Genomic DNA, 27,593 nt, shown 5'->3' with positions numbered 1-27,593 from the left:
TTCAATTCACTTCAGTACTCCTACAATTACCAGAGTCATTGGCGTGAAGTCGTCTGGCTTGTTCCTGCTGCTCGCATTCAAGTTGGCTGAAATTTGCATATAATTCATCTGATATCGTCACAGTCAGCGAATCAACAGTAGTTGTAGGGGGCGAAACTGCAGGCAACAGGCTCATCTTCCTTGACTACCCCAGCATATCACCTACAACAAGGACAACACATTAAACGATCAGATACAAAAATAAGACGCGAATACGTATCACTATCTACACGTACCTACCTGGTATTCACTTAGTTCTTGCATCCCATGTGTATTGTCCATTCTAATTATCGTATGATTATATGGGCATTCCTCACTCATATTTAATGCGTCATTGGCGGATAATAAGCTTGCTTTTTTGTTATAGGCAGAAAACGAATGTTGTTATTGCATGATACTGGGCAGGTACGTATAGGATGTATAAGGTAAGCATCCGGTATAAGTATATTTGTGCAGCTCGTGCTTCTTAGCCGGTTGAGTTATTCTCGATAGTCCAGTTTTCATATCCTTGTGCAGTTGCCTGGGGCTACTGCGACATTGTGAGGATCCAGTTCGCGTGGAAACTACGTTACTCAAACCGCCCAGTACATACCAGGTTTTTGTGCCCCCCACAATCCCGTTATTTCTTTTATGCAACCTGGGCTTTTCTTCCACCCCGATTTTGCCCTTGCTAGTTCGCTAAACACGTTTACGTTTCTTATTTATTTAGGCGCTATTCCTATTCTATTCTTCTTTTATCTGCTACCTATTCTTCTCCCCTGAATAAACCTCTCTTTAAGATTAGCGTCGAAGACTTTCCCCCACTGGGAGTCTAATTGCATAGGGCTTTACTATGAGTTTTAATTTTACTAACCGAAGATTCTTCAACAAGACTATTAAAAAACATGGCCAGTATACAAGCAGCTATAAAGCTTCATAATACTACTTTTTTTTCCATAAATCCTTATTTTTCATTCATTTAGTTTTTTCTAACTATGAATACTCGGAAATTATTTTCTTCGAAGCTGAGATTTAAATCAGTAGCACTGAACGAAATGCACAGTTGCTACCCAGACTACGCCACCCACGCTTGTGTCCCTATTTAAAGGAAAGGCATGCAGATCCTAGTCTTGTTAAAGCCAGCCCATTTGAATAATGCGTGATAGACGTCACCCGTTTCGCCTTGAACTAAGTCTAAAACAGTGGTGCCTAGGCCTAGGCAGAACCTTACTTACCACATTCGTGTACACTCTGGTGATTTTGATAGCCTTTCTTCTCTGCAACTTTTTCGACCTACCCAATCAGCTTTATAAGCCAAGGTTGTCTTTTGCTATATAAATACCGTGTACAAAACTATTGTTTTTATACGAGTATTTTTTCTGCAACCCGCACCTACACACTCAGATTCATAATCATCGTTCCGGACCTAAGTTTAATCACTGTAATTTTTATATTCTTTCTGCTCGCCCTTAACTCTTCCTTTTGACAAGTAATCCTGTGATTTTCTAAAGGTAAGGCGAGAAGTCTTGCCTTAACATCGTGGAAATGACTGTTGTTATTCATAGTAGGCTACTGAAAGCATTGGCCACATCAAGGAACATTAGAAGGAAAAAACAATTCGATTGTTGCCGGAAATTACCTAAACATTTCCTGAGCTCAACTTCCTTCGATCACCTTTGTTTTCGTACTATGTACTTATTCTCAAAAAGCGTGGCTTGATTTCCTGCGCTAGTCGCTTAGGCGATTTTTGCAAGAAGACCGTTCGTTATCAGCGCTTTCCGGACCTCCACGTGGCCCTCTGGTGTTAGCAATTTGACGATGGTAGCCGTTGAAGTGTGTTTTGCCTTCCAAAGAAGCTGTATTGATGTTTGCGTTTCTAATGTTTGACGGAACAGCCGTCTTTAGTACGTTAGCAACTGGAAATGAGGCCCCTTGTTAACAGGTAAATGCATTTGTATTTTTCCCCAACGCCTCGTTAGGCATTGTGCGTATGTTCCCCGACGTCACGTTTTCCAGCTGTTACAGTAAAAGTTCTTCATCTTCTAAAGACAGACATTGCCAATAACAATTTCTCATGACTAACCTACCTATCTATGATCGAAGTTGCAGTCAGGAATGGCCCCTGCGTTTTGACTTTCTATACGATGCAATAACGATCGCTGTGGCTATTCTCATCTGGAACACTTTTTTCTCTCATCTCCATTTCTTATAGCCATTGTGATTTCCATTAAGCACACTTAACCACGCTTCGCAAAGATGGAAATTTCCGTCGTTGACCATGACTAGACTTCATCTAGCAAAGCAGTCCAACGGTATTTCTCCCCATCACCATAATTTCTAACTTTGTACTTACCTTCGTTATTGTTACTGGCTTCAAGTAAATTTCGAACTGTTCCGTGGACTTAACTGAGCTCAAATATCTATACAAGAGGCTATTCTGTAGAGGTTAATCATGTAGCACTTCCTGGAGTCAGCAGTGTATTTTCTAGGTGCACGCCTTAGAATGCCACAGCTGTAGCATCTTTAGTAAGATGCTCTTCAGAAGCTTGCTCATCTCGGCATTTGTGTGTATTGTGTCTCCTCTTCTGTAATTTCACAGTAAGCAGAGGACATCGCTTCGGAGGTTTTTCGTTGCGGCAGACATACGTAGACGAGTCCATTCTTCCAAAGCTGTTGGATTGTTCTTCTAGTTAATTTTGCTGTTCCTAGTCGTCTTCCTTGTGTTCCTGTGTATGTGGGACTCCTTAAGCGGGCAACAACTTTTCACAACGTATTTACTACAATAGTAACTTTATACTTTATGGTTTTTCCTTACGCACAATATGAAGTTGAAGCGTGATATGTTCCTCCTCTTTAATGTGAAATAACTTTAGCAAGCAATTCGAAGACAGAATTAAAAGAGGTGTATCGTACATTCAAAGACTTTCGATTGTCGTAGTTGCTTTTGGATTTATTCTTATCCCGTGTAGAAACAAATAAACCACATAGTTCATCAATTATATATGGGCCGTCATTTTTATAAATAACTAATATTATTTAAGTTGGGAATATACTGTATTAAGCATAGATTGTATTTAGCGGCAAGCTTGTATTTTTGTTTTGATTTTTTTTTCTTAATTTCATAATTTTGGGGGATCAAAAAGTATACCACTTCCGAATTTACGAGCTTCAATTTTACAAATGGAGTAGAAGTCGCTGCTGATTGCTTTTGTAGCAAAAGCCACACTTGTGCTTACCAGCAACATGAATGTCGAGGCACGAAGAGAAGCCTGTCAAGGAGCTTATTGCCGTCAAAAGGCTCACGCAATTGCGTCTGCTAGAAGAACTACAGACCCTCCCAACATACGTGTAATATACCAGCATTCGAATAGGGTTGAAATTATCCTGTTGCTCTCTTTCTAGTTCCGCTAACGGAATCCAATGACTGGCAACAGCCAGGCACTGTCCTTTTTACCATATGGAAACTGGCACACACAAGCAAGCGTACAAGCCCACCTCAACTGCCGTATGCTGCTCCTAGCTTTCCTTGCACCCCGCTATGCCGACACGTGACGAGCCTGCACAACTAAGAGATCTGCCAAATTCTACAGGCTGACGGGTTACATGTGCATAAAAAACAGTCTCCCATATTTCTGGTTCCTTCTGGACTCGATGTTGCATCGAGAATAACAAATTACTGCGCAGTGGATTGGGAACTGATACAGCTTCTACGGCGTGATGGTTAGACGGGCGGATACCTGTCAGCGATTTTCACTTCTTACCATCACAGTTCCGTACTCTCAACGATCGTACGCGACATTAGATATGGGATCTGAACCTTAACATAGACAAATCGCTGTTCGTCGTACCGTCCCTTACGACCGATCCGGCATCAAGCTATCAAAACCACAATGTCGTAGGTCTCTTTGCAGATAGATGCACACACACACATGTATTATAGTGGTATTACATAGGTACTTCCTAGCATTCAACAGAATTCCATAAAAAGAGAAATCACTTTGGCTAGACATAGCGATAGTTACCATTACTAAAGTCTCGTATGAATACTCTATGAATATAGTTGACGATCTGTTCTTAATAAGATCCACCAGCACATTTAAGGGTATGCTTTTGATTTTTTTCTTGCGGTAACCGTTGTATAGTCCAATAAATAAATATTGATTTAAATTCGCCATTACATATACAAAAGAAAACGTTTAACATGTATAAGTGAGACCCCATTTCTGCTCTGGCGACGATGGAAACGCTTGTTGTTGTTGTTGTTGTTGTTGTTGTTGTTGTTGTTGTTGTTGTTGTTGTTGTTGTTGTTGTTGTTGTTGTTGTTGTTGTTGTTGTTGTTGTTGTTGTTGTGTCGACATACATCGTCGACAAACATCAGTTGTAGGAGAAAGTATTGCAGGCCTTCTAGCCTACGCATTCTCAGCAATTGAGCCAGCAGCTTTACTGAAAGTCTATATCATCATAAAGTTGAAATTAATTTACAAAAATTGCTCTGTGCAGCATTATAAATTTTCGTTCATAAATAATGTCTCCTAGAAAATTCTTACCATTGGACTTGTAGTATACGTTTGTAGATATAGCTAAATATAATATACAGTGCTTGGTGTTATGCTGAAAGGGGTATCGAAATTATCTAGTGCCAATCATACTATCATATATATATATATATATATATATATATATATGATAGTAATTTCGAAATTGGCAACAGTTCTGTCGCAGGGAGGCCGCGTTTGGCCATTTGATTATGCACTGACGATAGAATATTAGAAAGTTGATGTACGACAGTGTTTAGACAACGCGTAAACATCTATCTCGTAACATATCGACTTGTCTGATATCCGTTTCTACATACATTGCAGCTGGTAATACTGCGTTCACAGTTATTTTTACCCTTTCAAAATTTCTTAGATTTGAATAGAATGCGGCCGTATCGCGCGTCATGTGTCACTCCTTAGCTCTGACGCGGTGAAAGCCACGACTTTCGACCCAACCTACGCGTGAAGGTATCCGTGCTATACAGCTATCAGGTCGGAAATGCCTCTAAATCATTACTCGGCTTTGCCACGAATAGTAATACGTTTCCAGTAGATCAGGTCTCCAACAAGCTGGGTCTGAATGCCATAAAAGCTTACTACTAAGCCAAGTGCTAAAGAGTGTAGATGAACGAATCTAAATGATGTTGACGAACTCTAGCTCAATGACGAGAGTGATCCCGACGTCGTTATATTGAAACCCAAGCTGTGAAAAAGTACTCTGTTCGATAAATACTCTTTCAATATATGCTTTCAGCATAGACATTTAAATATATGCACACTATCCTCCCTGCCTTTCACTGGCAGAATACGAAGCTTTATTTTTTACCTTCTTTATTGGCCTATTGTATTTATTAAGCTAAGAAGATTAACAATATTATATATACAAGATGCGGTTTAGTGGATAGATTATACATATACAAACTGATTGTAGTAAATTGGTCTAAGTCATATAATTCACCCTATTCGCAGGAATTCCTTATAAGGTATACCCGTTTTCTTTATATTGTCGAGGATAGGTATACAGAATAGGTATGCTGCCGGCAAGCGAAGTTTACAAATTGCTTCGTTTGTTTTAAAGACTTTATTTTATCGTTTCAGGAAACCGTTAGGTTACGATTTCATATCCCGTACTACAAACAACACTCGTAGTACAATGGTAATATTGTACTGTTTGCTACAGAAATACTTATAATGTACTGTTTGATATGGTAAACAAATAATGGATTTTCTGGGTAAAGTTTAAAATGTTTTAGTTGTCAGCTCAAAACAGCTAAAGAAGAAAAGCTAGTCAAATGTTTATCTATTTTTCGTGATTCGTCTTAATTGTTTCGCTTTTGAGATCTATCGCTTATAAAAGGTAGTCTAAGGCTCTAGGTGTTTATATGATGTCACTATTCAGAGCTTTGGTGGTACCTTTTGTTGAGCTCGTCCAGGTTCCATAAGCCAAAACTAGTTCTAACTTGCAGATAGATGCATTGCGTAAAGTACATTATGTCAAACAGGCTGTGGGGAAAGCGATCAGACTGTTATAAAATTAACTGGAATTATATTATTAAACAGAACAAATTCAGGCGGAGCAGGAGAACGCTCCTAATGTTAGTGAAGGAAGCGTGTTGTTTGGAACTCCATTTCGGGGCTTGCCAGAAGCTACGGCTAACAAGGCCAACTGACTATTATACAGAGTTCTAGCCTTTAAAGAGCCTTAGCCGTACTGCACCTAGAGTAAGGACTGACAGAAAGGCAAATATTATAGGACAATCCGACAGACAACGCCCAAAGAAGAACCATCGGCGTGCGGCAAGACAAATGGGACCCTATACCAGATTCGTTCCAAGCATGACGTCATTCCTAATATTGAGGCTTTAATAACCCAATTCGTTAGAAAAATGATCTGCCACATAACTCAGATGCCACTTACAGACCATAAAGCTTTTCCAAGCTACTTGCGTAGGACAGACAAAGCCCTTTCAGGGAGCTGTGCGCTATGTACGGAAGGAACCAAAGACAGGGGCCGTTACAAGCTGGCGGCGCGTAGGGCATTTGCGCATGTCAGGGGGCGTTTGGCAAATGCAAACATGTTGCGTTCCCTCAATGACACATTGAAAGGCTGTGTAGTTCTCGGCTAGAAAGGTCTTGAAGAAAGAGGATCGTCCACTCAACAGAGCGTCTAAGAAATATAAAGACGGATGTCAGATCTCAGTATGCACGGACAGGAAATATTCCCTTATGTTAATATACTCCTGAGAATTAGCTCATCCGGCAAGGTAGGAACCCCAACCAGAGTGAATCCAGCCCGATGATCCGGTGGCGGTAGCCACTCTTAGCTATCAGCCTGTAACCCTACTGATGACTGATTCGGAGTGAGCTTTGCGAAAGAATCGAGAATTGGTGAATAGTGGTTTCGGCAGAAAAAGCCCATCGATACAGAACCCCACGTACCATCCATATAAGATACACTTACACTCTGGTAGCAACAGCGTACGTAAACTGTATTACACAAACCATATTAGAACCAAACAACTTGGCGTTTTACGTACGCCTGCATTGTACTATATTTTAAGCTACGATTTTTTCGCCGTGTCAGAGCCTATAAACATGTGTCGACGTTGGCAGACCCAGACTAGCAAAACGACGAGTATCCGAATTCTAACGGAATCGGATATATTTGATGTACATTAAAATACATATGTTGAACAATAAAAGTACAAGACAGATAAATGAAAATTGAAGGTGATGGAATAATGGCTCCACGTAGAATATTTAGGTCCAACCGCCGGCGCTAAATTCCACACTTGGCCCTCACAAGACAGACTTATGTCCCGCTGGTGCTGATGGTAAGCAAAATGCATGAGTCGAACCATTTTAGAAAAGGTTATGTTATTCTTCTCGAAACTGAACGAACCGTTACGTACTCTTCCGGAGGAGACGTAGTTGGTTATAATAATAGAATTCCCTTTTCATTGATCGTCTTTTTTCTATAATTTTCAGGAATTATCAACACGATAATGTAGATTCGATTACTGTCTGCCGTTTGCCCATGATAGGTAGCGGCCTGTACAGCGAATAAGTAGGAAGCAATCAGTCTCCTTATGGAAATTACCTTATCATTTTACTTTGTCTATATTTGTAAGAATCATTCGAAAACACCGAGCCAACGAAATATATCGTTATGTTTATCTTCTGATTATTATAAACGCAAATAATTAAACACGCATTTAATAGGGTGCCCTATAAGAATCCAGTCTGTAGTGCTAGAAGAACATTTAACATAGACCTCTACAAGTTATCTTTCTACAATCAAATTCTACATCGTCCGGATGATTTCAAAACGTTTATACAATATGGTAGGAAATTCTATACATTGCCAATTTACAACGAGGAATGCGTGATCAATTTGCAAAATTAGTCTTATAACAATCAGAACGTTACGGGCAAGAAGCAGTTCAGTCATAAGCTCCTTTTACCGAACTCTGCCCAACCCGGGCGCCATACATTTGCGACTGATTTTCTCTGGCTGGCAACCTATTCAATGTACGAAAAAACTTTCTTATTCGAGATTGTCTTCCCTAGATCCTTGCAGCAGATGTCTGCGTGTCTACTAGAATAAAATGGACATTGTTCAAAATTCTCAAATCTCATTTGTGGGCTGCGATTTCTATAAACCAAGCTCTACAAAGGGAAAGCGTTCTTCAACGCAGCCAGGGTACACCGGGGCATAAAGCTGGCTATACGTCCTCCTCGCCAAGTGAAGCCTCTACACATCGTAAACGTAGACGTTTATTAATGGCACAAAATAAAATTAATGTTTTGAGGCTGCAGATAAGTGCGCGTGTATTCTGACACTTTCTTTTAGGTGAAATAATATTTGCGTCTTAGCGAATGGCCCATGTAACAATCACTTCAAATATATGCCCACTCTTATAGTTCATATTTATTTTAAATCTCTCGTACGTCGAACATTCTTAAAGTTCTTTGTTGAAAAATATTTTTTTAAAACTACTTCAAATACCTGTAATGCGTATGATGTATCATTTTATTGGGCGGATCCGTTTCTTGGTTTTTTTGTGCTAAGTTTTTTCATTGTCAAGGTAATTAAGTTTATTGTCGATAATTAATATATGCATTTCAATAAAACCGTCACGAAAGCACATTTGTGCGTGCCGATTCACAGACCATTAAGAGTAAATGCGATCGTAAAACTACGAGACATTTTATCAACCTTCTACGAGTTCATTTCGTGTTCGGTATTGAGAAGTTTTTTTTTGTAGCTTTAAGCGCCCGCTTGTACAGTCATCCATAACATTACCAATCCCTTCCTGGTGAGCTTGATGCCTATTACATTTACCGAGTTTCATAAGAGCAACATTTATTGCTGAATATTTGTCTTGCTTACAATCATTGTCGCTCTACATTTTTTCAAGCGTGTTTTTGATAGACGAATTTGATTTTGACAGACAAATGAGTTGCGATATGGACGCGCCAAGCCTTTCAAATGGTTTAGCTTTTTATTAGGGTTTGCGAAGGTAGGCGTTTTCCGCAGGGCGCCTATGTAGCGATGCATAATGTCGTAGCATCTACCATGGAGAGTTAATAACATCTATTAATAACCAATAGGACATAATCCTAATGTTATAACCTTAATATTAGCCCAGAGGGCCGCCTCTCGGACATAGTTATGAATTTAGCCTACCTAATGCAAGTTTGCTTTTCGATTCCTCTGCATTTCAGAGCAGTAATTTTACAGACCCGTGTTACAGACCGAGTGTTTGTGTTCGCGTGTATCTATTTTTGTACCATTGTTGCTTAATCGTTCGAGCATGCTTGGATATGAATTGTAATTTAACATGCACATTTAAGGTAACAGCAACCACGAGAGAGGTTCCATATTTGTTAGATTTATTAGTCAAAATTAGTCGACGTTTTGTTTTCTAGCAAACAAGATCTAAGCGAACATTTGTACAACGCCACCTACTTGGGGTTGATCTAAAGCAAATCAGTAGCATCAGTAAGGCACGAATGCCTTCAAATTGCTTAATCGCAGATGGATCTATAAAATAGTCTGGATGGACGCTGTCTATTGTCTGTCCGAAGAGCAGAGTGTATCAACGGTCGGATTACTCATACAGCGACAACGCGACTGAGGTGTGCGGCTAATGAGATCACATCTATTTGTCCCGCTGAAGTGTGCGCAATACTTTCCGGGATGAATTGCTTTGTAAACAGATATCAGTCATTGATCTGCGACATTTTTTTTGCTGACCGCAGGATCGATGCCCGCGGCACGATCTACCGTGCAACTAACATTACATGGGCATGAGAAGTACGCGAGCAGTTTGAGTTCGTTGCCGTTTGAATCGATTTACATTCTTATTGGGCATATGCCCAGACGAAATGTTGTCGAACAAATTCTCCGTCCTATTTTGCCGGCCATGCTATGAGCTTAAAACCTCACACTTAGTTTGTCTAGCTTTGAGTGCAACTATATGTATTGCATTATCGCAAAAGTAGGCGAGGGGTGTCGATATCGAAACACTTGAGAAAAAAAAAATAAGAAGAAACCGATACAACTAGAAATGAGATATGCTCTTCAGCATTTACTACATTCACTTGTCGACTCCATAGAAGAAGAATACGTCTTCCATTATTAACTAAATTAACGACGCTTTGAATAGCTTGTGCCGGTTTTTGTCTATCAATATGCATTTCTTGTACATTACGTTGTCGAACGTAACATACGATTCCTACAACGAGTCGGGAGAGTATCGTTGTTATTATCGCCTCACTTCAGAAGCCGTCCCTTCTCAGGATTTCGTTGGAGATGTTGCTCCGAACTTGTTCAATAAAACCTTCGTTAAACATTATCGAAAATTAACCTCAAGACTCAAGTGTGAGTCGCCTTCGGAGGGTAATAAACTCTGATTCATTCTAACTAGCATGACCAAGCACCTGACCTGCGCAACCTGAATCTCGCCTCTATATCTTCGATTCAAAAGTGATTTTAAGTTCAATTTTAAACAAACATTTAATCGAGCGACGCAACGACGCATCGTTTAGCATGGGGACAAAATTAGAAACATAGAAATCAGGTTAGTGCTCCTAATGAAAATATAGAGTAAAGAAAGGATATATGGGTTATTCTGTTTTTGAAAATAGGAAAATTTCAACGTCCCTATAGCAGACAAGTCATAAAATTTAGCGCACATTACTGGATTTTTTCCTTTGGCGAAACTATGTGGGACAGCTTTTTCTTTTCTTATACTTCATCGAACTCTTGTTGAATGGTAAAATAGCACAACAATCAAAGCAGGCCTCTCAAAGGCGAACTAAAGGCTGCTAACGTTTGAAAACAAGTCCCTACATTAAATTCTATTATATGATTTTTTTGAAACTATACGAGCCAAGAAAAGACGGAATTATGTATATATGCTACATTTAAAACATATGAAAATTAATACTGTCGATGTTAATTTTATGGGAAAATAGAGGCATTAAGTGATCTCAGTATACAGCTCAACTTATTATGAATGCTTATATGTGAATTTGTTGCGCGCGAATGTGAAATTAAAGGAAAGCACACACTTTTTTTTTTATAGAAATTTTCACCACTTTCTTGACCTGACGTATCGCTACGGTGTTATCGGGAGATGCGTCGCGTTATGAATAGTAATGATCATGGATTAGAACTTACCGTGGGGAATTATTTACTCGAGAACCACAGCTTTCGTGCCGCCAACTTAACTTTGAAGACATTTTTATTGTTCGTCACTTGTCGAACAGAACGTTATTTGTAGACAGGCCCTTACTTAGGCCATCGAAGAGATAGCTTCATACGATGTAATTGAACATTATGTTGTAGACCTATGATAGACGAATCATGATCTTCGATTCATATAGCTTCGTACTAAATGATTATCGATCTTACTGAACCGTCGTATTTTCTGACCATCATTACAGCTTTTCTTTGAACGGGAAAGCATTTTTGCTCCGAGTGTTTTTTTTTTTTTTTTTTTGTATGACGTTATTAGCGATCCGTATGACTCCGCTTCGTAAGGGCGTCTTCAGTCAACGTTTTGTCGAAAATGGATGAGGTGTAGTGAGTTCATTTAAGCTACATTATAGAAGACACTTTGAAGAGTACACTGCGATTTTTTCTCCCGTAACAGCGATCGTTCGGGACAATAATACAGAGCAGATGTTTGTTCGCACGACTGCACCTTCCTTTATAAACAGCCGCATATTTGTGTGCCACCTAAGAAACATTGTCATTTTGCGACCAAATACTACAGATGACAATGGTGGATGCTGCTAGTGTGAGCTCATGCCTTCTTGAACCTACCTGCCTCTTAGCTTGACTTATTGAGACCACACCTTAAGAAATGATGAGAATCGCTCGATTACAATATCATTATAAAAGAAATGAGTAAAAGCACGCGAACACTAAATGATCTTTATCTGTAAACGAAAAAGTTCTAAAAACGGAAAAATGGTATTTCCCACACACGAAAGCAGATCGGGTCTTATAGAACTGCTTATAGACCGTTTTGTTTAGGGACCGGAAACCGTCTCAGTTAACATCCCCTTGTCTTTTCGAAGGCTTCCTATGGCTACCATGCCTCGTCATTGCTGTATGTCACTTTGGAGTCTGATATGAACAGTTAGACTTCGTCAGATATTAATTATCTTGTATATGCTGATAATATAAGGTTTCATTGCTTCATTCGCAGAAACTCCTTCAACAAGCAGCTGCGTTTACATTGCGTCCGTTACAATCAAGAAGCAATAGAGTCTTCTAAGATTTAATTCGAAACTTGACGAAAAATACTATCCGATCTTTTTATACTAAGCTCCTCATGCGCATTGCGAAATGGAACAGCTTATCCTCAGAGGCGTGTCAAATAATGCATGGGCATCTTAGACCGCTTTTATACACACATATATAATTGACTCTAACCTTCCATTTACCTCCTGTATTAAGTAGAGTGCATGCGTGTTCATTAAGGTCGCTATATTTTAGGTAATAGTCTAATAATAGTCGCTATAAATTAGCGAGGCAGATCACTTCGTGATATATTTGCGTATTTTCGGGAATTGTACATATGTCGTTGACGATCCTGTAGTGAAACACCGTTTTATAAGAAGGACCCTCAGACGGAGAACTGTCCATCGGGATCTGTTCAACGTAAATGCATATCAGCTTGTTAGCCAAGGAGAGAAGGCAGATTCATCTATTGTTGTATTTGTTTGAAAGGAATATATGTCTTTATGCTTTATTGCGAATTTATTATTTACGCCAATGCAAGGCAGTAGATATTACTGGCTATACGTTTAGCATCGAAAAGCATTTTTTTTTCGTATTGGTGTGCGACTTTTGAAGACGTTGAAATCGAAACGGGACAAAGTCAGTAATTCTCAGCATTAAGCTTTTGTCGTTCTCATCACGAATATTTGGGGACTACGTACTTTGCTCGTACGTACCTCACTAGACAAGAAAATCCTTATTGGTGATATCATTAACTCAAAAAGCGTATGTGCTCAAAGATATTCGACTATAAGCTAGATAAAATGCTTTATATGGAAGACCCACAAAGCTTCTGGGGGAGGGTGAACGCTTAGAATAGATTATCAAACAGAGTCTTTTGCAGGCGGATATGCTATCTCGGATTAGGTGTTATCTGTAATCATTGTGCTCCTATTCGAACTCAGATTTGTTACGAAACAATTGTAAAATTATAAAAAGGAACTAACAAATCATAGTGGTTAGCTGAGACAAACTGTTGCCACGCTAACGGACCTAGATACTAGACGTCGCTTCAGGCTTAGGTGATAGTCAATATTGGGTGATGTAAATGCAACCTATTAAAAGAACACATGTATATAAATACATGTATATTCGGCGTTATCGATAATTTAGCCTAGTTCTTTTGTTACTGGGTATTTTTATTGAGTTCTTAAAAGTTCCAGTACATCTTATTGCAAGAGTTATCAGGTTCTGTTTTCGCCACGGAAATCGGTGAATCAACAATGTATATAATTAGTAATCTACACAATCATAACAAGAATAACAGGCTCGTACTTGTGAGCACACAATTTAATACATTATAGCGAGACTCTGGCACTGAAAAGATGCCGTTGTCGTTAAATTAGGTATAACCTTTTGTTGAATACTTAATGGCTATTTATGCCTTATTTTCTGTTCTGAGAAAGTCACTGAAGTAGCCACAAGGTGACTTTCAAATCACACCTCAAAGTTACCTTTAGACTGATCTCTTTTTCCAGGTTCGAGTCTGCTTTAGACTCTATCTCATCGATGCAGTTTGATGTGGACGGCCAGCGGGCAAGGTCGACATGTCGGCCAGGGCCTTTTGTCGACGTGTTGACTTTTGCTCTAAAACTATGCAAAATAAGCTGAGCAATGACCGGCATTGAACTGTCAAATGTGATCTTAAATCGTACGCAAATCTAAACGGTCTGCTGCGGACCACTAAAAGACCGACTCCAAATACACATACAGGGATCGAGTATGGCCTCCCTTGTTAAACAGACAGGCAAGAATATGTCACCAGCAACCATTCAGGCTGGCGGCTAGATATTTGGGGTTTGTTTGAGGGTGACGCGTATACGTTCATCCGCTGTTTTTGTGCTGAAGAAAACCTTGTTTTGACAACAAGAGATATGCCTTCGTAATATAAGCAAAAGGCGCGTAATGTTTACCCCAGCCAGACCCTACCGAAATTCTAAACTTTTTTGGTTATCAGAAATCGACAATTTATTTCTCTGGGCCTAAGTTTGCAGCTGTTGAAAAGCAAACTCATAGACATCGGAACAAGAAGAACAAAACCAACAAGCTACCACAATCATAGTGCATTGCATTAAAAAGACATTTAAAAATGCTCAATGCTTTTGATGACTTTGGAATAAAGGCAGGACAACTGATTGACATTATTTGGCTCAGAGTTTTCTTAGGAACGTTTTACCAGGCCATATTGACAGGCCAGATTTAAATCCGTAATCGTAACTGGACGAAAAAAGTTGGCAAATCTCGACATGATAACGCCGATCCGCTTGTCAACGCTACTAAGAAGATGCTTAAAAATATAGACAAAAACGTTTTGATATGGACGTATGAGGGACTCCGGTTCAAGGGACGTATGAGGGAGTTCAAAGCAAATGACAGCCTGCAATCACTTAGTACGACTTTTATGGATGTCTTTCTTGCTTTTTCTAATAAAATAACAGCTTGTAAGATAACAGCTTACCAACAAAGCTGTTCTACTGTATCGCTCTCACCCCTTCATACTTTTATATAGAATACGTGTAAAGAAGACACAGTGAGCGAACATCATTTAGACCCGAAATTTTTGTAAATCCAAACAGGGTCTGCCTACTAAGAATAACGTAACACTAAAGTGGTCACTCGGTCCAGCCCCTACCAGAGAAGTAAATAAGTACCATTATCAACATTGTTATAGAGCGCGATTGTTGTTTCAGTAAAACAAACTTTTAAAAATCTCCTATGAATAGTTTTAGGTGACGCCAGCGTTTGACCGTAAGTCTGTCTATTAAATGTAATATACACATTTTCCAGGTGGATTATGCAAAATACCCCATTCAGCTGGCACAATGTAAATAAGAATCAATAGGATGTTGAAAGTATTATGCTCCCTCTTTCAATGCGCATTTGATATAATGTATTACATAATAAAAATGTATTACTACAACAAGTTTGGTAATAGATTTTCATGTTTGTACAGCTTTCCTGAAACGCAATGCCCGAGCCACGATGACACTCCTTATAACTAACGTTATATAGTCTGGTTGGTGCTACTCAAAATAGTGGAGCATGACATCATGTTATGTCTATGTACGTAGCTACATCTATAGAAAAAAAAATAGGGGGCTAGAAGGGCCCCTGTATCACAAGCAGCAATGGCAAACCGAGGAGCCGCTTTTTTAGTGGCTAACTATCAGCTATGGGCCGTTTCGAAGAACTTTGGACATGACATAAATGCGAAGAACGATGACGATTAGCATATAATCAATGTGGCTGAGCGAGGTTCCAACTTGAAGATTTGGAGCTCAATTTTTAAATTGACCTTTCGTTCCCTACAACAATCTTAGTGAATAGATTAAATAAGGAAACAGATGGAGTGTATGGTATCTTTCATAAGCCCTATTGACGAAAGCTCCTTAATGCGGTGTTGACGAGGCTATTTTGTCAACTGTGATGACAGCTTTCTGCGAAGCTGTGACACACAGGCTAGAATCTTGAAGACCAGGAAGAACTTTGTTTTAAAAAGTGTTGTACGAGAATTTCACAGCACAGTGACTCAAAGTAGGACACAATATGTGACACAAATGCCTGAGATAGTTTTCACAAAAAACGAGCAGAAAAATACAAGCGTTAAGAAGTGAAGTGAATGAATGGAAAATATGCTTAACGGAACAGTAGGAATACCTCCGAGCTTACAACCTTATCTTCAATGCTCTGCCAGGTCTTTCTCAAGACCATCCAACAACGGTACGAGTGTCAGTAAAAAAACCATTGCCACCGTTAATCTCGTACATCGGATTATAGTCGCCCGTAGATAACATGCAAATGCCGCTATAACTGTAGAGTTTTAAGCTGAATGATTTGCTTATGGTAATAAGACGTACAGAACGATGTAGTGAACGTCGGACTGGAAGGTGGTACGACCAAGAAAGTATCAATCAAAGTACACCTATGCAAAGATATAATAGAGCTCCTTAGGATGGCTACAATATTAAAAACTGGAATCAAACTCCAATCCCCAGTGAATAGGTAGTGAAAGAAAAAAAACTGCGAGGATTAAAGCATCCCATTAATAAAAATAGAGCCCGTTGTAGACATACAGAAAATAAAAAAAAAAAAAAAAAAAACAGTTAATTTAATAAGGCAAACTTTTAAAAGAAGCTTGCGCGACCTCTAAGATTATGAGGAAAAGTCATGCGAGAGTTATAAGACCTTTTTTCCACCGAGTGAAAGATGCCGCTAACTATTACATGATTGAAACAGACAGGAGAAACTGGAAAAAGTTTGGCTCACTGTTTGCGATAGGACGCTTCAGTTTTTTTTTTTTTTTTTTTTTTTTATAGGACAACCGATTCTAAAGAGGCAATGCAGATCTCGATGAACAAGATTAAAGATTGCCAAATCGCAGCAAAGGCACCAGTCTGTCAAATGTTCAATTTTACCAGATATCCTTGAAGTCATACATACAAGGCCGCCTTTCCTTTGAATTAAATTAAAAAAGTTAAGAAAATCACACATAAGATAGAACAGTTAATCATGCTCCAGCAGTGGCGAGCAAAGTAAGATGAAGAGGACTACCGATTTTTTTTTAAAGTCAGAACCTCCAGAACAAAAACAGCAAATCACGCTAGGAAATCAAACACTAATTTATTGGTAAAAAATTGTCAAAACTGACCTTCGCATTGCACACAGAAAAAAAGCTTATCGAAAGGTCGAAAAATGGAAAACAACCTGGTCAGAATAATTTGACACTGATAACCATTAAAGAAGCGCATTTATCTATGTGCCAAAAGCGTATTGTCATGCAGCGTCTCGGAAAACATACCTATACTACGAGCATATATCTCAGCACGATAAAAGCAGTCGCGGTAATTTTGACACAGAAAGTCAGTCATCTCTGAGCGTCACTAATAAACTACTCGAGGGCCTGATAGAAAAACAATGGAGATATCATTAAGAAACAAATAGAAGTCTACCGGAGCGACGATGCGGCTTCAAAACAGAAAACCAAACGAACTACGTTCCTGCCTTCAATCACATATCCAGGAAGCTCTAGGGAAAAGTTATTTTTCGGTAGTAATTTCCTTCGAGTCCTCTCGTGCATTTGACGTAGTGCTAAAAAAAGCAACTTCTAAACAAACTAGATAAACTCGAAAGGGGCAGCTCTGTAACTTATCATGTAATAACTCGATAAAAGGAAACATTTCCTTCATCAAAACTTCTAAATTATCTAGATTACGATGTATCCCAACGAGACTCCATAGAGCCAATAGCATTTACGGCATACTTAAATGACCTAGTTACGCGTCAACGCACAAACTAAAGTCACGTCAGATCTGTCGGCCACCCACAAATCGTGTATAGGTTTTGGACACAGGTGAATAGAGGCGTAATAGTAAAGCGCATTCTCAGTACGGACTTGAACGAACGCGGCGGTCTAAAGCCGAAGCGAATTTTAGTATCTGACTCTTTATTAAACTTTATTAAAAAAAAACAATTATTAAAAGTCCACAATGACGGTATGCCAAAATCAATAGAGAAACATATACGACTGTTCCACAATCATTAACGTTTTTAAGATAAAAAATACCTGGGAGGTGATAAATAAATCTAGCAGGAGCACGTTAAAAGCCAAGTTGAGCACGGTATAATTTGGTAAAAATACGATTTGGCTGACAATTGTATTTAAATCATCATGATTGAGTTCATCTTCCCGAGTATCCTAGAAAAAAAGTGACGCTGACACTTGTGAAACATATAGCAGTGCCACTATGCAGTAGAAAACCGTTTAAAAGGAGATATTCCCAGATGCTACTGATCAGCTTCGACGTTCGACAAAACAACTGGGCATTTCAGGGGCCACAACGCCCAAAGCTAACATATCCTACAGAGCAGACCTTTTTAGAGCACGCTTGAAAAGAATTAAAAGATAACCACTAACCGATATTTACAGACGTACAATTTTCTTCATCAGGTTGCTAGAATCCACAAAAGAACAGCTCGACAACACTCGCAACACGACTGTCCACTGAAGAGCTAAATGAGATACTTTTCCAATATACTACAATACAAGCTTAACAAAATAAAACTATTCACACCCCACTAGAGAAAACACAGGAAAGGCCTTAATGTAGCACATGCGGATATTGTGAATCAGGACAAAAAGATTGCTAGGTATCGGTACTCCGGATAGCGCCCAGTGTTCGTAGTAATGCAGACATCCTGTACTGGCATTAAGCTGTGCATGACTGCATAACAGAGAGGAACTCAACAACAACACCATGTAGCACAGAATAGCATCTAATTATAATAGTATACTAAGGAGTCAGCGAAGAAATGTCAATGCACCTCATTTAGAAGAGATGTGCCCTCACGAAGGTTCGGGGGAAAGCCTTCGCGGATTATAAAGTTAAGTATCAACGTATCTTTGAAAAAGTGAACATTTTCCTGTAAAAAACAAAAAACTCGCACAGAGATAAGCTTAAGAAGTGGTATTAGAGCTGTATGTAACCACTTAGCTAATCTTGTATTCTGAAAGTTACAGCAGAGCAATACCACCAACATCCATAATCTATAATGGCAGGCTGCACGGTTCATAAAGGTACCTGTTTGTTGGGATTACTCATTCTCATACGATACGTGATTGCAGAGCAAGAACTTACGGAACGTTACAATTGACACAAATGACATTTTGTCGTCGACGCCAACAGCAAACGTCATATCTACTCTTGTACTTATATATAAGTACTTATATATAAACCTCCCATAAATACGCGATTATTACTATTTTTTGACAGTTAATTGTATCACCTATCAACTCTCGAAGCTGGCATCCATTCTTGACATGTTACCTCATCGTCAAATATTGCTGATCGAGTCAGAATCATCTATTTATAGTTGATAGTTTTTTTTTTTGCTTAAAATATGTCTCGAACATACATGTTGACTTTCTACGGATTAATGAGTTAGCCTGATTTTAATTTACGTTTCATAAAATACATACGCTCAGCACACAAATTTCTTTCTAATATACAATAGACTTTACAGAAACAGGAACACTTATTTAACAGCTTTATGTATTTAATAACTTATTTAACTGGCCATTATTTGGAAAAAGAACTTAATAGAAGTAAGCTTACTACATTAGTCAATCATCACAAGACGTAAAGCGATGTCGTGCAAGTTTTCCAGCTGGTAAATACTTGCTAAATCTAAGTAGTACTCTAGCACTTGCGGCTCACAAGTGTGGTTACCTCAAAAATTAAGCAAAAACGGTGTATTAAATGTCTAGACTCTCTATATTATCTAAGAATACTGGCTGGTCTTGACACATATTATCGCGCAGCGGCAGCTTACATATATATATATATATATATACCACTTAATGCTTATAAACAACCATAGATCATGCCATCTGTAACAGCAATAGAGGAATAACGCGGTACAGCTCATCAGTCCTTCTTACGACTACAGATTCGTGTAGATTGATTGTCTTGGGTGCGGCCAGAATCACCTGTTTGCTTCAGGTCTGCAGCGGTTCTCCGGTATTATAGACTTTGCTAAGGCTGTATACGAAAGGCCAAGACTTAAAAGAGATGAGGCGATTCCTACAGACATGGAACATATTTGAGGAAACCCTTTTTGTTATTTAACTCTTGTGTTCCGTGATTAATAGAAGCAAATCGTCGACAGTTTTTAGTTTCTCTTGTTACTTGGTAATCATTTCTTACAGCATTATTAAAAAAGCGTATCAGCTGAATTTGGCTGCTTACTTCTTATGAATAGACGATCCCCTCTGGTGACAACGTGCGCGAACGTGCCAAAAAATTGATTTTTATAGGATTTAATAAAATTTGTTAGGTCGAAAATGTAAGCAAATTAATTCAATGCGAAATTTAAGGTTGCACACTGACATCAGAGACTCCTATATAGTTCTACCATGAAGAATTGGTACCGAGAAGTTCACTCTTGTGACCATTTACAAATTATCTTCATTGACCCCTTATAGCACCGTAGACAATGCGTTGTACATCGAAAAAATTATTACTACATTTATTGCTACCACTGTGCCGTCAGGAAGACATAAAAGTAGCTAAATAATGTTTTTTAGGCTTGGATGTAAATGCATATCATCGCTGTGTCCCTCCGATATGCCAAATATCCAAAAACTACTTATTCTTTTAAGCGGAATCCTGCATGGGTACCGTGCCAATTGATAGCTTTTATAAGACTACACGTTTTTCAAATTCAGTGTACTTATATGTAATGCACCGCTTAGAGAAAAACAATAAAAACACAAGTTAATTATAAAGATGAAAATTTTGGAAACTGAAGTGTTTGTAACGCTAGCTCCATTGTCCTGATTCCACTGATGGACATTAGCTAATCAGAAAAAAAAACTAACGGGCCGAAAAAAATGTCTAGATGCACAAAGAACTTTCTAAAAGCCTGTTCACAAAGCCGTATGGACTAATGCAACGTATCCGCCGATGCAATTTCAACACTAGAAGGTAATTGAATGAGTATGGTCTAATTAAACGAGTTTATGCGATGATATGATTTCCAGGTAGATAGAACTGTTCCAACAGGCTTGTTTTGCTATGTATGCAGCGAATAGGAAAAACACTTTGCACGCTAATAAACAGCTTTCCGATTGATCCTTAATCTTTCAGCGTTTTTAAGCCTTACCACTATAGGCTCTCCTAGCACCTATGCGCACAGCAACCCAAATTGAAATATTCCAGGTACAAAGCTTGATTATTTTTGAAAAGCCATTGTCCTTGTAGTCAAATAAACGTTTGGTGTCTTCAATGTAGCAGATTTCCGTATTCAGGTGCAAGGGGCTGCATACGAACATACTAAAACTCAGCTTACTTACAAACGTCTGTAAGGCTCATAACACTTAGCATTCAGAGCTCTGCGCTGAAGATACAGTAAGACTGCTTCGTTACCTTCTCTCCACTTCAAATCGACGCAATCGGGTATCTTCCGCACCAGAGATATGAGCTTGTATATCTACTACTATCTGTTTGCTACAATTTGTGAACAGGTAAAAACGCGATGTTTTTAAACAGGATTAATTTGTCTTCATTTTTATTAACTAGCGTTAATTTTTCTTCTTATTATGGATATGCTAATCGAAGATAACAACATACGGATTTCCAACAACAATCGTGGTACAATTAATACGATATCAGACAAATGTAGATCACTCGTGTGTATAGCGGATGGTAAGCGGTAGAATGGGGGTACGCATGCGATGGACGTAGTGCTACCCTACAAACGCTATTTATTTAATGCCAGTTGACTCGACCAACCTGTACAATAAACGCAAGCATATCAGGACACTCTTGAAAAGTCATATTCAAAGCGTATTGAATGTATTTACGCCGAAAAGAGTTATTAGTATAGAAACTAAACATTAGAAAAATTTCAAATCACGTAGCTCAATTGTGGTACAATGCTTTTCGTAGTAAATTCAGCACTATAGGCGCTCATATTTGGTTTACAGTTGAGTCGTTTTCTATATACGTTCTATATCGTTCTTATGTATGAACTCAGAAAGCAAAAGCATATACATATACAAGGTGAGGTCTTTGGATAGAATTCTTATTTCACATCGATTAAACAGGAGCACCCTAATACCATCTTTATCCCTATTTTATCATACTAAACCATAAATAAGTTACATGACATTTTTATAGAGCTGCTAGCGATTCAGTTAAAGACATCAGGCACTAAAACCACTTTAATGACCACAGTAGCCATTGTTGTATAGGGCGCGTTAGAAGCATTCTATTTCCATGCCCCTGGGGTAGAAAACGAAAGCGAGCTTCTGTGCGTACATTTGTTCTCACTTTAGCTTAGCCTAAGGCATCGAATTTGCCCTACAGACGGAAAACGGCCTCGGTCAAAGGTGCCCCAGGGACGGCTGTGCAACTTAATCCGTCGACGAAGTTTTCGATCAGATTCCGCATAATTTGGTTTCGGTTTCATCAATCCCTTCATGAATGCGGCGTTTCGGGCTATGGTTTAGCTTCGGTGCTCCTTGATTTACACTTTCCTTGCCCATGGCCCATTTCCTTTTCCCATGGCCCAACGGAATAGCCCCACAGATTCAAAATGAGTCGCAAAATGCTCGTCAATCAGCCGACTTATAATATACAACATCGTGTTGAGCTCGTTGGATCGGCAGGCATTCTGCTCCGTATTACAGCCATATTGTGATCCGTTCCCTGACTTCACATTATGTGCGAGTAAGGCTACCTAATATAATAAACCGTACCGTTCCGTCATCGCAAACCACAAAGCTGTCTCAGAGCTTTTGCTAATTTTCAAATGCAATTGAAGATATTGAAATAGAATACAGACATTCAGCTCATCCTATAGCTAGCTCATTTTAGACTAACGCAGTATATTACTATAGCATAGTACTATACAAATCCTAAGGATGCTACTAGAGCGTCTTTGTTGCAAGTTCCTTGAGAGATCACATTGATACGAGTGATTATACCAGCTCAAGCAGAAGAACGAGCTTCTGAACGAAATAGAGCATGAATACTGTGCTCCTTATATATTCTTGTAAGGGATAACTAAGGGATGCTTGGAATGTTAATCCGATTGTGTAAAATCATTACGTTAAGAAAACATTGAAAATAGGGGCAAAAATTGGGCTCCTCACAAGATGGAGGTACGCAGTATGGTTGCTTGAAGATAACGTACGGCTTCATCACTATATTTCAGTGACGATTTGAAGTGAGAAGAATAGAATCGAGTACCAGCACTAGCCATTTATTCTATATTCTATAGATCTACGCGTTTTGATTTCACCTGTTCAAGAGAGTGATAGGCGCCATAATGCAGCATGGCATCGGTTCTCCCAAACAGGCGGTCAATAATCAAAATGAAAAGTCGAGAGTTGGTGAGCGGCTCCTGGAACGCTAATTCCAGTGTACAAGCAAACGTATCATTGTTTTACCTGGTTTATTAGTGACGTTTTTTAGCCTGCCAAATAGCTTCAGACAAACTATTTTACACAAATATTTGCCTTTTTTTGTGTCACACAACATAAACACAGAGACAATATTTTTCAGCAAATTGTACTTCATCTAATATCATAAAATTCAGTTGATAAAATTAAAAAATTATTATTAAGACTTTAATCGCCACATCTCGACATATTTCGATCTAATCTCACTTCTAATCATGAGCACGCCATATACCAAACAGTCGTGATTCTTTTACGTCTATATGTACATATGAAGCGTGAAGGTTCAGGTTCCGTATGATCGGTAAGAGAAAGCCCATTGCGATGACACAGTTAGCAATCGAATAAAGAGAGTAAACTGAGACTGCATACTGTAGGCAATATTTATTAGAGAGGTCTCTCACTTGGCCTCACGGTCATAATAATGTCATTTCCACGTATTTTGGGGGCGGTAACAGTTTCCCACCGCACATCTTTATTAGACACAAACTTGGCAAGCAATATCGAGCGAATGATGAGCAGCACGGAGCGTGCCGCTGCACCAAAAACATTTTTGGCACTGCATAACCGTGGACCTATAGTCACCTAACTGCCAATGTAATCAATCAGTAGTCTTTTCTGGACAAAGTCTTATACTTCCGTGTGGACTATAATGGGATGCTGGGGCTACATAGGCCAAAAAGGAAAAAATTGTTTTATGTTTGAAAAAATTGTTCAAAGACTGTTTTATCTCGCGACATACAAAGGCTTATAACACAAAATTTTGAATTTGACGTCCACCATCGCTCATTTATCTTCGGCTTATAGTGCTACAGTTTAGATGATTCTTCTTTAGTCCGGCATTCAATAAAGCTAAATGGAGAACGATTATCTTTTAAGCAAAATTTATTCTTATATGGTGCTCTATCATGGTTTGCTGTTCAACGAGCTAAATTAAATGTTATGGTCTGCCTATTATAGGTCTACATAAAGTTTCATTGTGATGGTGATTCAACTAGGTACTAGCACATTTGTGAATCGAAATCTGTTCCAGCTAACTTCAGCCGATTTCAGTCAATGTAACGACCTTCGTCATCGATGATTGCGGTATAAAGAGATGCCCATGGTTAATCATGACCCAGGACGCAATTTGTGTATTGACGATATTGTTTAATCTAAGCAGTGCAGTAAGCCAACGGAATCGGCAAACTCTTTTTCCAAAAGAAATCACACGTAGAACGCTATTGAAATTTCGTATCGCAAACGCGCTGTCTTCGTTTAGTTTTAGAAAGTGTACACCCATATATATTGCTACTGGGCTAACCCTAAAGTAAATTAGGTTCTTATTATTTTATTTTCAAATTGGCTATTTGGCGTCATATATGTCCGAAACCCAGTGGGTCACATTACCTCCAGGGTGGTCATATAATAAAATTCACCACTTGTGTAACTTTTACATCGTGCAGCTTGTTCTCGATTCGCTTTTTGAGATACGTAATTCTCGTACAGACAAAACCGTGTGTCTGCTTCTATCCTGCGAATAAACGAACGTTAATTATTTAGAATGCGCAAATAAAAAGCAGTTGTCCTAAATAATCCTACCTATTGCAAGCTGGTCAAAAAACAACAAGCGGATAGTTTGCGTCGCACTCAGTTTGCATCTAAAGACATCGGCAACGCTCCATTATTAGACAAAAATGGATTAACTCGTCTAATATATCGCTTTCATTTGACTCCTTTCAAATGGGTAGAATTAATTTTGAATTCATTGAAATAAGAGCCTACTTTTTGGGCTGTAGAATTGGGTGTATAGTCGTTGGTGTATAGCGAGACAGGAACTCTCCCGAAAGAATATTGGAGGCGGGTTTGTCTGATCCGCCTGACAGATTGATTTGGTTTCAGTGATCCGACACCGAATGCCATATATGTATTATAGTCGTACGCTACACCCTCAAATATATGCTCGCGTTGGTGCGCTATCATAAGGTTTCTTGTTAGGATTTATGAATAGTAATTCTTACCTGTATAGGCTAGGGAACGTTGATTTAGTCGATTAAACACCTTATTATAGTTCCCGTAGCTTGTGTGTTTGTTATTTCGTTTTCCTAACGTGAAACATATGCAGCTGGATATTCTGTATCTCCTTCTTGTTATAAACTTATTCACTGTGATTACATGTAACAACACGGTAAGCAAAATGATGCGTTGAACACGGGATAGCGTTTCCCGCCAACATGGAGCTGGGCACAGGAACGACGCTCACTTAAAGCTACTTAAGCTTATACAGCGGTAAAATATTTTCATGACAAGTGACAACTTTGTTTTCTGCTATTTTTCTGCCTTTCGTTTGTCTTTTTTGAGATTGAAGCGGAACTTTTCTGACACTTTGAGCTCCTTGCAGAGGGATAGTGCTCCGGGCTTACACTATTCATTGAACTGAATCTGACTTGAATTTCTGATCCTGGTATTCCACACAATTTGATTTGACTCAAGCGAGAAAAAAACTGAAGAAGGACTTGTTCTTTTTTCCTCGTTTTCTCTCGCTCTGGCAGGAAAACGGGACAGCACGTTGATTAGTGACACGTCTCAGTTGTCTTCCGACAGTTGTATTTCAGCGCACTTTTTACAAACGGCATCATCTTTGCCACTATTCACCATCAGCACAACTACACGCTTCGCGATCAGGTGGAGGTGTCTAGCTTGGCTTCCGGACCAAGGCCTAGTTTTTGTGTGTCTGCCATTACCAATGAACGAACCCTGATTTCATGCCGTTGATGTTAGATAGCCAACGTTCAGCATGTGCAGACTCGATTTAGCGACCCGCCCGAGAATAAAATCGGCCGTCTCTCCTCAAGGCGAGTATCGCGACTACCCTCTCCCAACGCCATCGGGCGCCCCCTAGACGCTGTACGACGGGTTATCCTCCAGCTAGTTCCAATTAAATCAGCGGTCAACTAGTATCTATTCAGTACTCTTTATCCCTCAAAAATTCTATTGAAATCCTCTCAAATAATTGTATGGAATTAACTGGGAGGGAAGCGGAACTGTCTAAACCTTACACACCAAAGCAAGAAATGTGCCGTTTCGATAAAGCAAAAGAAAACAGGAAAAGTAAGTAGACAGCCTTAATGTCTTGATATAATGGGCATGGTAAACGTAGCGCGGATTGGACTTTTTTCCGGTGGACGTCCGCGAATGGGTGAACAGTTACGCCAACAGTACTACCTAAGATTGGAAATGGCAGGTTTTTTAACCTGGAGCTTGTAGCAGCTTCGTTGTTTTCTCTTCAGACAACTCGAAACCGGATAAGTCAGCTTCAAAAAGGTAACTTTTGTTCCGGTTACAATACATTTACAGATACAAATGTAGACATGATCTACAAAGATCCACTATCCGACACGATATATTAGGTTCATGCAATGATTAATAATACTTGTAAGACCACTCAGCAGTTCTTGATGATTCGATAAATGCGTATAAACTGTATACTTTAAGTGCAAACAAAAAGGGGCAACAATACAACATGGCAGTTACTCCATGCTCTTTGAGACAGAAGTCGCCGATGGGGCAGCAGTAATGTTGAACGACGGCGACTTGAAATTGTTTTCACTTAGCACCTGACGGGTGTCCTGAATGAATTTAGGGCATGCATAAGAACAGCGGCGACTGGGCAATTGGGCGTTGGACTTTACGCTAGTACATGACTCGACTGGCGTATCGCTGTTTGCTTCCAAGATACGCAATAGGCGTCTTAGCAGCAATGGCCTTATACTTTATTCGTGCGTTGTTGTAGCCTAACATCTTCCCATTTTTCGGTAGGTCCCTGCTGGGCAAGACGCTAAGTGCAGAAAAGCACACGACAAAAGTCTTGTCCAAACGATAACTGCTGTCACAGCTGTTCAACAATCGCTGCTGCAACCATCACGATTGCACTAACAGATAATGCTAAACCCAGTTAGCGGTAATAACGCGTCATCAGCAATTATCGATGAGCCTCGCCAGATGAATTAACTGGGCTATAGTGGCGCAGCGTGCGTTTTTGCCAGCCTGTTCTAACTGTAACGTCCACATAGCGCAGTGGGTGCATCTATGAAGATTATATTAGCTTTATTTCCTCTTCCTTGTGATCAGATTAGACGTATATTATACATGCGAAGCAATGCGAACGACAATAAGGCTACTAAGAACACACTTCTTCCAAAATAAACGAAAGACTAAGAAAGTACTAGTCTAACTCGTGATAGGTCGTGTCAGGAGGCGAACCTGGAAACGAGGAGCTGACGGAAAATATTCTTGATTG

General features: G+C 39.2%; 2 protein-coding genes across 11 annotated transcripts in view; one reads left to right on the top strand and one right to left on the bottom strand.

The window, feature by feature from the left end:
• Positions 1–7,280, top strand: part of LOC111250937 (uncharacterized) — a 48,782-nt gene extending 41,502 nt beyond the window's left edge. Inside the window, exons 6-7 of one of the 3 annotated variants that reach the window (XM_086989693.1) lie at positions 5,635–5,712; positions 6,310–7,280. In XM_086989693.1, coding sequence (XP_086845819.1) covers positions 5,635–5,712; positions 6,310–6,396 — 165 coding nt within the window. In that variant the 3' untranslated portion in view covers positions 6,397–7,280. Of the gene's footprint in view, positions 1–5,634 lie in introns of all 3 variants that reach the window. The other 2 variants (XR_015328018.1, XR_015328027.1) reach the window with 2 other exon arrangements.
• Positions 1–26,123, bottom strand: part of LOC111250935 (corticotropin-releasing hormone receptor 1-like) — an 83,986-nt gene extending 57,863 nt beyond the window's left edge. For 2 of the 8 annotated variants that reach the window (XM_086989685.1, XM_086989689.1), the window contains exons 1-2: positions 25,315–26,123; positions 31–201 (exon numbers count right to left, since the gene is read on the bottom strand). In XM_086989685.1, coding sequence (XP_086845811.1) covers positions 31–175 — 145 coding nt within the window. In that variant the 5' untranslated portion in view covers positions 176–201; positions 25,315–26,123. Of the gene's footprint in view, positions 1–30; positions 202–24,703; positions 24,828–25,314 lie in introns of those variants that run through there. The other 6 variants (XM_086989691.1, XM_086989690.1, XM_086989686.1 and 3 more) reach the window with 5 other exon arrangements.
• Positions 26,124–27,593: the final 1,470 nt, after the last annotated feature.

This window comes from Varroa destructor, unplaced genomic scaffold (assembly GCF_002443255.2).
Source record: "Varroa destructor unplaced genomic scaffold, Vdes_3.0 BEIS01000005.1, whole genome shotgun sequence".
NCBI lineage: Eukaryota > Metazoa > Arthropoda > Arachnida > Mesostigmata > Varroidae > Varroa > Varroa destructor.
The sequence above is the reverse complement of the archived record's forward strand: the minus strand, read 5'-3'. Positions and strand labels throughout refer to the sequence as shown.